General features: G+C 34.1%; 1 protein-coding gene across 1 annotated transcript in view; it reads right to left on the reverse strand.

Moving 5' to 3' along the window:
- TLL1 (tolloid like 1) overlaps positions 1–14,757 on the reverse strand; it is a 147,954-nt gene that overhangs the window by 43,444 nt on the left and 89,753 nt on the right. Inside the window, exons 13-16 of the mRNA XM_021706969.1 lie at positions 10,977–11,172; positions 9,012–9,137; positions 6,629–6,789; positions 3,379–3,559 (exon numbers count right to left, since the gene is read on the reverse strand). Coding sequence (XP_021562644.1) covers positions 3,379–3,559; positions 6,629–6,789; positions 9,012–9,137; positions 10,977–11,172 — 664 coding nt within the window. The remainder of the gene's footprint in view (positions 1–3,378; positions 3,560–6,628; positions 6,790–9,011; positions 9,138–10,976; positions 11,173–14,757) is intronic.

The raw sequence follows: 14,757 nt of genomic DNA on the forward strand, positions 1-14,757 counted from the left end.
AATCAGTGAAAAACTCTTTGAGAAAAATGGGAGAAAGTCATACTGCACTATCTTTTCACTTTATTACAAGCACTGTTTTGTTTTGTTTTCAGACAGGGACTCACTCTGTCACCCTGGCTGGAGTGCAGTGGCACCAACAGCTCACTGCAGCCTTGAACTTCTGTGCTCAAGCGATGCTCCTAACTCAGCCTTCTGAGTAGCTGGGATTACGAATATGTGCCAGATAATTTTTTGATTTTTTTTTTTTGAAGTGGGGGAAGGTAGAGATGAGGTCTCACTATGTTTCCTATGCTTATCTTGAGCTCTTAGGCTCAAGTGATCCTCTTGTCTTGGTCTCCCAGAGTCCTGGGATTACAGGTGTGAGTCACTGTGCCCGGTCTCTTCTATTTTTGTATAGCAATTTCCACATGTATTCCTGCCCACATACTTAGCTGTATGCACATGCATAGACAATTTTATGCATAGATCTCCATTAATATTTTATCATATACAACTTTTTCACTCTGGAATCACTGAACCAACTTTATAGTGTGGAAGCATGCACAAAGCGTACTTGCTATACCTTATTTACAATTTACCTATTGTCCCATTAAGTTGCTCCAAATTCCTGTCACTAACATATTAAAATGAAATTCTTACAGATTTTGACATATTTCTTTATGGCATTTCTGAGGTAAACAAATTAAGCATCATAATAACATTTGTTTCTAGCTCAATTTCTTTCTTAAGCGTTTATGACAATCAACCTTCTATTTTGTTTGTGAAGTACAACATTTCTATGATCTACATATTTAAGTTCTAATACAGAGTTACAGTGAATTATTTCACTTTTAACATATGGCTATATTCAATTACACTCATAGCATTACTAGAATTCTACAATAATATTTTCAATGGGAAAATATTAAAATGGATAATTTTTGTAAATTGTGACTTTGTAAGAACATCATAATTTGGACACTTAGTCACCTAAAACCTTATTTCTGCCATCTCTTGATAAATGACAATTTATTACAAGCACAATGTTTTTACTTTCTCTTTCCTGATCAAATATCTTTCCCACTAACAGAAACTCCCAGGAAATTAAATGTGAAATAGATCTAATGACTCATCCAAAGCCACATTATTTTGAATATGAATTGACAAACTGCCAAGACTTTTCAACGTATCAAAAAGAGAACACTGAAAGTTGATACTTAATGATAATTTTCCCAGACTTTACAAAACAATAATCTAATAAAGAAGTGAAAAGTATATCCTGTCCACTGTTGTTCTTCAGGTCATAAGGATGTTGACTGTAACACATGACTAATGTCATTGGCAAAGGTCATGGTTATCTCTTCTGGTTAAGAGAATGGTGTGTGGACTGAGACAAAGTCTTAAATGACACTGAGCTGCTTTCTTAACTCTTCAGCTGCTTCATCTATCGGATAAATATTTTTATTTATAAATATATATCTATAAATGAACATAATATAATATGAAAGTCTGAGGTTTAATTTCTTGTTGAACTTCACTGTTCAGTTTAGTTCACTACCTATACTCCATCAAACAAACTAGGCTAGACTCTTTTAAAGTCAAAAACTGTCATGTAATTTGCATATATATAATATTTATATATTTACATGCACTGATAAATGCTAAAAACAGATGATTTCCTGTGAACAGGATCTATAGTAATAGCTTTTATGGGCTCAATTGTTACCAAGGAACTCCGTTCATTTTACAAAGTACAGCTGCATAGAGATAAAAGAATAAGGACTGTATACACATCTGTGATGGAAAACAGCATGCTTTGCATATGCCTTCATATTTGTGTTATAAGAATTAAAAAAGCACATTGTACATTTCAACAGCATTGTTTCTAAAGACACAAATAATCTGTCTTTATGATTTGGAAAGTTTTGTCTGACCAAAAATATCAGAAAGTAAATTTAAAAATTTCTGAGTAACTAAATTGAATTATATTTTGTAGTCAGCACTTGTAGCATGTATTTTTAAAAAATATTTTTAAAATAAAATATATGGCTAAGGTAATGTAAAAAGAATCCTGAATACTTTATTATAATAAAATTCATGCACTTAATAATTTCAGTTTAAAAAGTAAAGATGTAGAGGGCTCAAAGGTTAAGTAACCTTGTCTCTACCTAACCATTAGATCACTTAAACTTTGTAAAATCATGATATTTATAAAATAGTGAAGTCTAAAGAAGTCTTCCTTTCACTAAAATAGGATATTAAAATTATGCTTTGAATAAAATGTCTTAAATGAGTACCTGAGTATTTAAAAGGTAATTAAATCTGGGAGAAAAGAAGAGAATAATAACTAGGAAGCCAAGATTCACTATATTTTGGAGGCACTATTGTGTAGGACTTGGAACTCAATGGAACTTGTGAACCATTGACTTCAATTACAGTGAAAACCCCAAGCAAACCCTGGACATTGTAAATCTCATTAATTTTAAACACATGGGGACCAGAATAAATGAACTTTGAGTTAACTCAATCCAAATCACCTAACATTAAAACATAATTGGAATTCAGTTGCTTTAAATTGCTTGCCAGTTGCAAAGACAGAAAAGAATATTAAACTACATTTTATTACTATTTTATCTATTTTTAAAGTTTCAGAATAATGTTTTTATAAAGCATGAAAGTATGATTCTGAGATTAGAAAATAAGAACATTTATCTAAATTTTAATATAGTTTTGTAAAATTTGGGAAGTTGTATTAAATTTCAGTTCTTTAAAAAAGAAATTTTACTTCTAATTGGTTAAGCTAAACATTTAATTCTAAACACAGAAGCAATACACCATTAAATATATCTACTAGTATATTATCTTCAGTAAAATTATAATTTCCATATATCTGTTTCTTACTATAATCATTTCTATAGTGATGCGGCAAAGCATGATTTTAGTATTAGCCTAACAATAATGAAAATATAATAAAATAAGAATAAACATGTCGCTAGTTAATAAGAATAAAAAAGTATAGCTAAAATGAGACCACATTTTACAAAAACAAAGAAAATTTATTTTGAAAAATATGCCAGTTTTTCAAGTCTGATATCATTATTCCAATCCACTTGGAAAGAGTAAAGCCACTGTATGAAAATATCAGAATAACTATTTTTGTGCTAACTGTACCAGTCTTTAGATTAGATTTTATATAAGAACTCATTGTTTGAAGGCAATTAAACCCCTATTATTAATATCCTAATGTCAATTAAAAAAATATTGAACCTACGGCAGTCATCCTTCTTCATACTTCTAAGTTACATTTTCAGAAAACTATGAACAACTGATAACATACAATGTAAGCCAATATACACTGAAAGTCTGTAATATATACACACATTGTGTGAATACTTGTACCTGAGAAAAAATGTGCTTTGAAGCCCTTCTTGGACACTGTGTTGTCAGATTTGAACTCAATTCTCATGTTGTTGAACTGAGAGGTGATCACGTCAGGCACTTCTGCACCACAGAATTTGCCATGCAATTTAGACTCTGAGGAAAGACCACTCCAGACCTCCACATAATCATATTTGCAAACCTAGAAAAAAATATGGTTATGTTCACCAGATTTGTGAATACCAGGTAAGTAACATCTACTTTTGAAAACTGTATTATGTATTTCCCTTTTATTCCTGTGGTAGTCAAATTGGAGCTAGACAGTTTTAAAAAAATCAAGAAAAGGATTCACTATGAGGCAGAAAGCATAAAAGAAAGGTAAAAGAACTGTGCTCTGAATATCTCTGGGAATTTTATATATGAGAATATGCCTAATTGTGTATATTAACGGCACACATCTTTAAAAAAAAAACCCCAAAACCAAAATACACAAGCACACACAAAAATACAGCTGAGATGAATATTTGTAGAGATGATGGTGCTGATGGTTATAACAAGAGTAACAGTTGCTGTGCTTTTTGCTTTTGCTATTTAAATATTTCACTAGGAACCATGAAAGTATTTGTCATGTGCTGTCTTTTTAATATAACAATTTCATGAAATAGCTACATTTAGCCTAGGTAAACACCACTAACAATAGAATAATACCTAGCATTACAGAGATGAGAAAACTGAGGTTCAGAAATTTTCTATAACTTGTCCAGATGATGCAGACCATACAAGACAGTGGGGTGATGGCACCATGGAAGCTGGTTTAGTCCAATGCTGTCCCCCCAAAACATGACACTCTCATCAGAACAGCATCATTAGTGACTTTCAAAGTGAAAGGCAGAGACTTAGTATATCATTAAAAAATCTCTTGCCTTTCAGAGTTATTAAAAGGAATACTGGGAAGTGACTCTGTAGGATTGCAAACACAGAGGGGTTCTATTCAGTGGAATGGAAGCAGGGATCTATCCTAAAACTAGGCAGGCTCATTCTGATTTGTATGCAGCTTACTAACCACACCAAAATGGAAGAAGCTAAATGAATACCAGGTATTCTGAAGCAATTTTATGGCCCCTAACAGATGTTCCCACTGCACACTTCTCCAAAGTTCAAGTAGGGCACATTCTAAAGAACACATCTTGCATGAAAGACCTTATTACATAAATGTGTAATTAGCAAGGTTTAACAATGCATATGATTGAACCCTGTGGCATGATCTGTACTTTGAAATATGTCAACTCAAATTACTGGTTCTTGTGATATTAATTAGGTGATAAATAAGCATAATGCTGCTAGGGAAAATAAAAGAGCTTCTCTATCTACTTTGTTACAACTGTGATTTCTCTTTAGAAAGGGCTCCAACACAGTATAAAAGAGTATTTCCAAGGCTAAAGATTTTTCCACTGACTTTTCTTTGGGATATCATCAATATAAATGAGTAAAATAACAATGTTATAAACTTAGCCCATTATTCTTTAAGTAAGGTTTTGCTCAGCCTTTTTATTTTAAGCAGCTATCAAACCATGAAAATACACAGAATTCTGTAACAACTTTCCACATAGTGGTCACAATAACTTAAAGAATTCTGGGAAATATTGACAAAGTTTATAAGGAGTCCTTCTATGAATGGTAACCTATGAGAATAAGGGTTTCAGGACACAGCACCTAATTTATATAAAACCATCTGCCCTCCTTTCTCCTGAATACAAACCTCTAGCCTTCCCAGAAACATCTATCAATTAATGAATCAAAATGTCACACCTGGCACACTGATAGCTTTAGGAAAGACTATGGTAGTATAAGTTATTTGACATGAAATTCATATCAAATCACAGGGTTGGTCGTGAAATTTCCATTTTCAAAAAGTGTAGCTTATAAAAGATTTTTTTTAAATATTACAAAAAGTATTTTATTCATTTCAGTACTTCCTCTAATTTGAAGTAGTTATTAAAAATGATAATTTATGTATATCAAATGATGTTTCATGTGTATGTTAAAAAGATAAATTACAGTTTTTCCCATTATAAAACGTACACATGATGTTATAAAGAAACCTCAGAAGGCCCATTGAGTTCTAAGATTCTACAATTCTTTGAATTATAAGTTCATCACATTTCAGATTCTAATTTCCTTTAAAGAAATACAAGCCAGCAACCTCTTTTTACCTTAACGTCATTCACAAGAGACTAAAAAGAATCACATAGGTGCCTAAGCTACTACAAGTAGAATTAAGAGGAAAAAAGGTAATTAAGGGAAAAGCAGACAGAAAAGGAAAGAAGCAGCAAAGATAGATACACAAAAGCAAAGCTATGGCATAAAATCTACAAATACTAACAACAACTGCCCCAATGGCATGAATACATTATATTTCTATTCTCACACTTCTTCACAAGTGTTCAATAGATATACAACAAAAAAAATTATTTTGTAAGTAAATTTTATTACATTTAGAAGTGTTAAGTTATATTCATTTTAAACACAGAAAAACTTGCTCAGAGAAAAAAATGCACAAGAAGTTAGAAAAAAATGCAAAAGATTAAACAAATGATTGTAACCTTTTCTCTGGAATTAAACTATTTACCAATCATACAAAGAACACTTTCCTAAAAGTTCTCATTTCAGGTTTGGCATTTCATTTGAATTTGATGTATGTGTATAACAGCAGATAGTAATTTTCAAATAAATGATTTCACTTGTTTAACTGTGGTCATCTGATAAAAACTGTACCTTTAGTACAGCGAACTATATATTTTGTAAAGGAAAGAGAGCTTCAGCTAAATGCATCTTTTATTGAGGTCAAATATTAATCTTTTATATAATGAAAATATACCCATTTCCACAAGTAAAATAGACCAGGTTCTCCCAAACAGATATTTTGCTACACTCAGCCAATGGATTTTGGCTTATTTTTTTCTGGAAAAGTCTATGTGACATGAAGCTGACCCTAAAAATTCCATAGTTCTTTAATAAAGCAAGAAAATGGTGCACATTAAATATGCTGAGTATAATCTTCCTCTAGGTAATTTTCAGTCTTTCAGAAACAGTCTACAATGTCATCCCATGCCAACAAGAATCATAAGCAGTTGCAGAAATGAGCAGAACAAAGAAAGAATATGACATCTATAGTATTAAATTCTTCTTTTATTTTCCTTTTTTTAGTTTGCTGTTTTGCTTCAGGAATTCCCAAAATATGAGAAAAAAATGACATTTATTGTTCACTTACTTCATTGCCTTCTAATTCAAAAAACTCAAACTTCATAGAAATTCTGTACTGGGTGGGCGCAACCACTTGCCACACACAGTTTTTATTAGGAGGGTATTCTTTGGGCCAGCCTGGGGTGGTGATGGTGCCATTGAGTTTGGTAAGAAGGCCACCGCAAGCAGCTAAAAGAAAAGAAAGGAAAAGATGTGTTCTTTTAATAAGTCGCCCCCTTCTTAGCACCTTTCCATTGATTCCCAAACATCTCCATGTTACGTTTCAGCCATCTTCTGGATTTCAAAATCTAGAAACTGCAGTCTCTGTTTCGTGGCCTTTATGCAATTATTTTAATCATCAAATCCCATTTATGAAGAGTTGTTTTATAGTTTTGAAGCCCTGCTGTGCTACATTTTATATCACTTCTAAGTTGGGGGAGATATTTTTAAAAACGAGTCTCAGTTTTAATTCCCTTTTAAATTCTAGTTTTATTGACATTTTGATTCTGGAACGCGGAGAAGATTGGTAGTTTAACAGGTAGGATGTCAACTTCTGAAACCAAATAGGAGACTTCAAACTTTTAAGAGACAGGGAGTCTCCAACTTTAAGAACAGGTCAGCAGGGGTGTGGCGTTCATTCATTAGGAAAAAAATTTTTGCCACCTTTGCCATTTATTACATCTCCTATTACAGATAATAGGAAACAAGATGTTTTCAGAGGACTACCATTTTGGTGGGAGACACCAAAAGTCAATGAATAAATGCATAAACAGCTGCAAGTTCTACGAAGATGAGTTTGGCAGAAATTTTAACAGAAAACTAAAGGAGAAATAGGTCGGAGAAAAGGGTATCAGCCAATATAGTTAGCCTGTAGTCAAGGCGTGATCTGTATTTGGGTGGAGGCAGGGAGAGCCAGCTGTAAGTTCTGAAGGATGTGGTCACAGGCAATGCTCACAAAACACCATCCAAGAAACCCCATCTTAGAACACAGTGAGAAATGGTAGACGACCATGATAAAAATGTCTTTGTTTAATAAATTATTTGCTTGCAAAACACATATTTAGCTCCTGCTTTATGTCGGACTGTGCTAGATGCTAGAGATATAAAGATGACTCCAGAGCCGGGCTTGGTGGCTCAGTCTGTAATCCTGCACCTTTGGGAGGCTGAGGTGAGTGAATTGCCTGAGCCCGCGGGTTCGAGACCCGCCTGGGCAGCGAGACCTCATCTCTACAATAAATCAAAAAATCAGCCGGGCGTGGTAGCGTGCGCCTGTAGTTCCAGCTACTTGGAAGGCTGAGGCGGAAGGATCACCGGAGCCCAGCAAGTCGAGGCTGCAGTGGCCGGGAGCGGCCACTGCACTCCAGTCTGGGCGACAGAGTGAGACTCCAACTCAAAAAAAAAAAAAAAGATGACTCCAGTTCAGAATTGCTCAGTTTAATAAGAGGGATGTGGCTGAGCATGGTGGCTCACGCCTGCAATCTCAGCACTTTGGGAGGCTGAGTTGAGAGGATTGCCTGAGCCCAGGAGCTTGAAACTAGGATGAGTAACATAGAAAAATCTCATCTTTACAATAAATGAAAAAATTAGCTGGGAATGGTGGTGCGTGCCTATAGGTCCAGCTACTTGGAAGGCTGAGGCAGCAGGTTTGCCCATGCCTAGCAGGTCAAGGCTGCAGTAGCCATAAGCATGCCACTGCACTCTGGGGGACAGAATGAGACTCCATCTCAAAAAAATAAGGGATGTACCCATATACTATGTTGTTAAGAAAAAGATAGAATATGGTGGATGGACAGAGAATGGAGGGGTGGATAGATGGATGAATAAAAATCTAGATCTAGATAGAGACAGAGACAGAAATATATATGGAGACATTAATGTGTATAAACAAGGTGGCCTGTATGATGAATGAATGTATGAACAGATGAGGTGGTGGGTGGATGGGTAAAAATCTAGATGTAGATAGAGACAGAGACAGAAATAGATATAGAGATGTTAATGTATATAAACAAGGTGGCCTGGTATGATGAATGGATGGATATATGAAGGATGGATGGATAAAAATCCAGATCTAGCTAGAGACAGAAATAGACATAAAGATGTTAATGCATATAAACATGGTGGCCTGGTATGATAGAGAATGGATGGATGGATGATAAAAGTCAATATCTAGATAGAAATAGAAACAGTGGGCTGGAAACTAAAGGAGGAAGGAACTGACTATATATCAAGAATCTAGAGAAGGTTTCACATCAGCTGTGACTGTGAATTGAGCATTACTAATTGGGGAAAGCAGTAACTATAGGGAAAAAGGAAAGAAAAAAGAGACAGAGAGAGACTGAGAGATCAAGTGAGAAAACGAGAAGGAAAGAGAGGGCTGAGAAGGAGGAGAGCCCATGCTAATGCAGCCATACCTTCACAGCTCCTCCTGTCAGGACCCAGCTCATAGCCAGGCTCGCAGGCGCACTGGTAACTGCCCAGGGTGTTCAGACATCGCTGCTCACAGCCTCCACGGTCAGGCTTGGCACACTCGTCTTCCTCTATAAAATGGCCATAGTTACAGAACAGTTGTTTTGATTTTATATGCTAGAGTGTAAATCTTCTTTAAAAGTAAGATACGTAATGACTTGGAATACACCGGAGATGATTCATTGCTTCAACAAAGGAGCAGGAAAAATATATGAGCCTGAGGGATGACTTCCTAGAACCCATGCTCCAAAAGCCTATGAAGACAGGAGCTTAGCCAAGTGGACTGGAAACCTGGAGCAGGGCCAGCTAAAGATGGCCTTATCTCGCACAGTGTGTGTGCTTTTTTTCTGAATTGCACGTCAAATGAAGAGTATTAAAGCCCAGAACTTTTTCATAATAAAATTTAAATGCTTACTAAAAAGACATAGCTTCACCTGCTGATTAACTATATAGTTTGCTGGATATACCTCCTGAAATGCTTTCAAAGAAATGTTATTATTTAATAAATAGACTGGGAAGGCTATAAATTTTAAAAATTATGAGACTTAGAAATGAACTGGACCTCTTTAAATTTAAAGCACTGTATTTTTAATGTAGACATTTGGGTCCAGAAAATATAATAATCCCACATTTTAATAAATATATATACTACATAATTGTATATCAAAACATAAAAATATACATTAAATATATAAGAAAAATATATACTATTTTTAAAAACGTATAGACAGAGTACTCCATAATCTCACTCTTCAGGAGTAACTGAAAGTGGCTTTGAGAAACAATAAACATCCCCTGGAGAAATCATGAACCAGCAAAACACTAAGCAATTTTGATAATTAAATATATAAGTATCACATAAAAGAGGCTTAATTGCATGTTTCTTCTACTAAGAAATATAAAACATACAGAAAATTTTAGACATGTAAATGTAGCTTTCAATGGATACTTCTAATATGTGTAGTAAAAGTGCCAAAGTTTTTGTGTGTATGTGTGTTTCAGTTCATGTGGTGAAATACCAAAGTAACTCACAAGGAAAATTCAATACACTGTAATCCTATTAATTATCAAAATAGTTACAGGGATATATATCACTCTAAATTTTGACATACCATTGAATTCTTTATCTTACCCTATTTCACTTACCCCATAAAACTTAGTATAGAGAAAAATTTTGGTTTTTTTCCCCATTGTATAGTTTTATTCTACAATGACACTTAATGTAAGTGCCTATGAATTTTCTAAATGCATATTTAATGTTACTATTTGCACTAAAGCAGTTTTCTTTTTACCTCAGTAATATACACTAAATATGGGATATTGAAAACAAACTAAAATGTAGTTATTCAATTCAAAATTAAGCTTATCAGTAATAATTCTTCATCAAAAAGACACTGGTAACTGCCCAGGGTGTTCGAACATTGCTTTTACATATCAGAACACTCTGACATCAAAATTGTAGATTTATGCTAAGGAGGCCATAAATTATTTCCAATGTGGGGAAACATTGTTCTATAAGGAGAAATGCTGGAACCTGGAATTAAATGGATAAACTGTATGTCAGTAAACCTTATTCTATTATGAATCACTTGTTGATTATTTGTATTGCAACACTTTCCTTCTGTCTGTATATTCCTTTCTGATAAGATCAGGTGTATTCAGGGTTATGTGGCCATAGAGTGTATATACCTTTCAGGATTCTGCTATTTTGACTATTTTATAAAAGGTTAGGTTATTACAGTGGATACAAAGTTCTAAACTCTGCTACAAAGATCCAAACTCTATTATTTTATCAATAAACTTTTCCATCAAAACCTACAAAAATATTCTTATTCAGAATTCAACTTTCAGTAGCTAAACACCATATTTCCCCTGACAAAATCTCACATCTGGAAATTATTTCAAATTACCTTTAAAAAAGTTAGCAGCAAACCCTGCCTTATTCACAGTTCCATCAGATACAAACTTCATCCACAAGGTATTGGAGGTAGACCTTATATCTTCAGGTTTATCATAACCACAGAAACGCCCTATCAAAGGGCTATTTTCACTGGTTCCATCGCGAACTTCTAGGTAGTCATAAGCACAGTTGTCATGTCTTTCAATCTGTAACGGTAAAGGCATGTGAACAGATATCTCATTTATAAACATCAAATAAAACAATTTATAAGCAATTAGATAAAACGATTTCTATAGAAGACATGTTTTCTCAGTGCCATTAATATTGAAATGCTAACATATAAAGTTACTTATACCAAATGAGTGTACATATGCATTTCTCTTAAATGCACACTGTGATAACTAACTCCACATGAATAAGGGACATTGTTCTGGTAGACAGAGAAAGATTAAAAACAAAAAACCATGAAACAGTGCATCCGTATGAGTCAGGATTAACACAAGTTAACTGTCTCTTAAAGAAAATTAAGTCCAGGTCTGGTGGTTTATGCCTGTTATCCCAGCACTTTCGGAGAATGAGATGGGAGGATGGCTTGAGGTCAGGATTTTGAGACCAACCTGTACAACACAGCAAGACTCTGTGTCTACAAAAAATAAAATAACTTAAAATAAATCAAGATAATCAATAAAGAAAAGTAGATCTTTTTGCAATTCATAAGCATGATAATTGGGTTCTCATGTGCATGTGTGAATCAGGCCTCCCTCAAACCTTAGTAAGATGTTGGCACATCTGACATGAAAAAGATTGTGAAAGAAAAAGATTAATAAAATAAAATTAAACTATAAATAGTAATTATTCTGTAAATAGAGCTGAAAAATATTCAGAATTAAGATTATCATTAAAAATATGGGCCACATATGCTATAGGCAATGTATAACTTGCTCTGAAACACAGTTATAAAAAGTGCTCACAGTTTTAAAACCATTGTTTTATTCATAGAAAAACTGGACTCAAATTATTTTGATAAATAACAGCACTGTCATAAATCTCTTTTTGAAAGGTGTATCAGCTAATATGGAATTACAATTTCCCCTAGTCCAACCTATGTAATTGCTTTTTCATAATCAGCATCGCTATTTGGCGAAAGACCCACTGTATCATAGAACCATCAATGGCTTTCCCCTTCTAAGGTGGCACAGGCTTTATCTCAATACACATATAAACTGGAGGAATTCAATCTCATTCCTTCATAGCTAAATGCAAATATTAGGTCAGACAATTTGTATTTGAAACTTTATGGAGAACCACATGTTCATGGACCTATGTTTGACCATGAACTTCTAAAAAAAAAAAGAGAGATGCAAATTTTAAATTGTTTTAAAAATTATGAGAAAAAAATTTTTTTTAAATTTTGCTTTTTACTCTCACAGAAGTTGAGCACTAGAACTAAAGTCTTAACAAAGTCAACTACTTATTAGATATTTAAAGTTAGAAAGCACAGACAATTAAAACACCATGAAACACCATTAAAACACCATGAAAATTATCACATCTTGTCAACTACCATTCAACAAATAATTCATTAACTAATAGAACTCTATCACTAATGTTAAGGGTTACATGGAACATCATGGAATACATCTCAATGCATAAAAGTGTTGGTATACTTGGTTGAAAAATATGTTTCCTGATCTGATCATTATATTAACAATGATAGTCTTTAAATCAGGTAGCATAAGGACAAACAAAAAATAAACAAACTTTGAAGCACAGATTTAGTTGCAAGTAAAGCACTATATCTGCTGCTTCCTTTTCCCCAAACAGAAGAAGAATTTAACCATTCCTTCAACAAACATTTCATGCCTGCTCTTCCAGGCACTTTTCTTGGTGCTTGAGATGCACCATTCAGCAAGATAGCAAAGAACCTTGCTCTCCTGGTGCTTAAATATTACTGATGGGTAGACATAAAAGGAGCAATTAACAAGTCAATAACTGAATCATAAAATATTAGAAAGTAATGTGTTCTATGAAGAAATGTAAAGTGAAGGAAGGTAAGTGTGAGACATGGGGGTGCAGCAGTGAAGGCTGCAATTTTAAATTATACCATGAGGTAGGTGCTAATAAACCATGAAATTATGGGAATAGATGAAAAAAATGTTTATATAAAGAACATCTGATTTTAAGAGCACATTTTTGAGACTGTAGCTCAATTGTCACCAGTTAGTCACCAAGGATGAGAACACCAACCTGGCGAACTACGTGTGTGTGTGTGTGTGTGTGTGTGTGTGTGTGTGTATACACATATGACCAAACTACATGTGTGTGTGTATCCTCTTGTCTCAGTCTTTAATAATACCTTCAATACCAGAGTTCTCTGTAGATATCAGAGCATTCAGAGCTTTCTGCAGATATCTGAGCATTTCCAGATGGCCACAGACTGTTCTTTAGGGGGCATATAAAATATCATCTCACACACTCAAGTTGTGGGGCTTGATAAGAGAATAAGCAACAAGTTGAAGGGAAAATGATGCAGAGCTTTTGCAGACCAACCCCTCCTGATTAGCAGAGCATAGAATGAACCACCCTGATTCATGAATCATACTGGTAGAGGGGAATAAAGAATGAGACAGAAGAGAGCAAGAACTGAGAACACACAGTGAGGAAATTCCTTGCAATAGAAGGCCCATTAATAAATAAAATTATGTTACTTCATATTAGAGGCCATGCTAGAATGAAAATTAAAAAGGTTAATTACAAAGAGTTATTTAATTAATATTTTAAGTAGGTTGTTACTTTTAAAAATTATGGTACTAATAAAGAAGAAAGCAAGAGAAGCACTAACAAAAATAAAACCAAAACTTTAGAATTTTTTCAATGATCAAAGAGAAATAGGATAACTTATGTTGCTCAGTCCATAAAACTCACTGTGTTCTTTTAACAGATATACAATAGGTCACTTTAAATTTTACTTTACAGTATATTCACTGGTTACTTAGTAAAATTAGGAGGCTTAACTACATTATATGTGATACACAAAGTACAAATATTTCATGGGTAAAAATGGCAAGTTTAGGATGAATTTAACTAGTACCTATTTATGCATTCCATATTATCCATATATTAAATATGTATATGGTACTGGGGTAACTATTCTCACATAGTAAATGTTAGCTGTTCAGTTCCCTAAGAAATAATATGTGCCTCATAAATCCTACATGAATTTATGATACTCAGAAATACACTGTCCCTTTGTATCAACAATCCTGGATATCTTAGCAATGAACTGAGTGGTCTTTGTTTACACATTTGTCTAGTTTAATCCTAAGTGTGATGCCCGCAGGCTGAATCTGCTCTGACAGAGTTAATTATATTATACTTCATCTACTGTATCTACACAGGAGTAATAACAGCAAGCATGAGTGAAAGTTTGAGTTATTTTATTTGTGTCATTTGTGCAATATTTCTTCCAAGTATATCAAATCACTTCATCAGTTAACATATGGACTGGAGAGAAATGTATAAAGTTGAAGCTAAGTAGTGAATCAAGTCAATGGATACTATGCCAGGAACTATAAACTCCATGAGAGAAGGAGCACCAAAGTCAATGACTTATTTAAAAAAAAAAAAAGAAAGGAAGGAAGGTAGAAAGAAAGGAAGGGAGATATGAGGAAGGGAGGAAGGGGGAGGAGAGCGGAGGGGAGGGGGAAAAGAGAGAGAGAGAAAGAAAGAGAGAGAGAAAGAAGGAAGGAAGGAAGGAAGGAAGGAAGGAAGGAAGGAAGGAAGGAAGGAAG

This window comes from Carlito syrichta, unplaced genomic scaffold (assembly GCF_000164805.1).
Source record: "Carlito syrichta isolate Samal-C Ts95f unplaced genomic scaffold, Tarsius_syrichta-2.0.1 Scaffold316255, whole genome shotgun sequence".
Classification (NCBI taxonomy): Eukaryota; Metazoa; Chordata; class Mammalia; order Primates; family Tarsiidae; genus Carlito; species Carlito syrichta.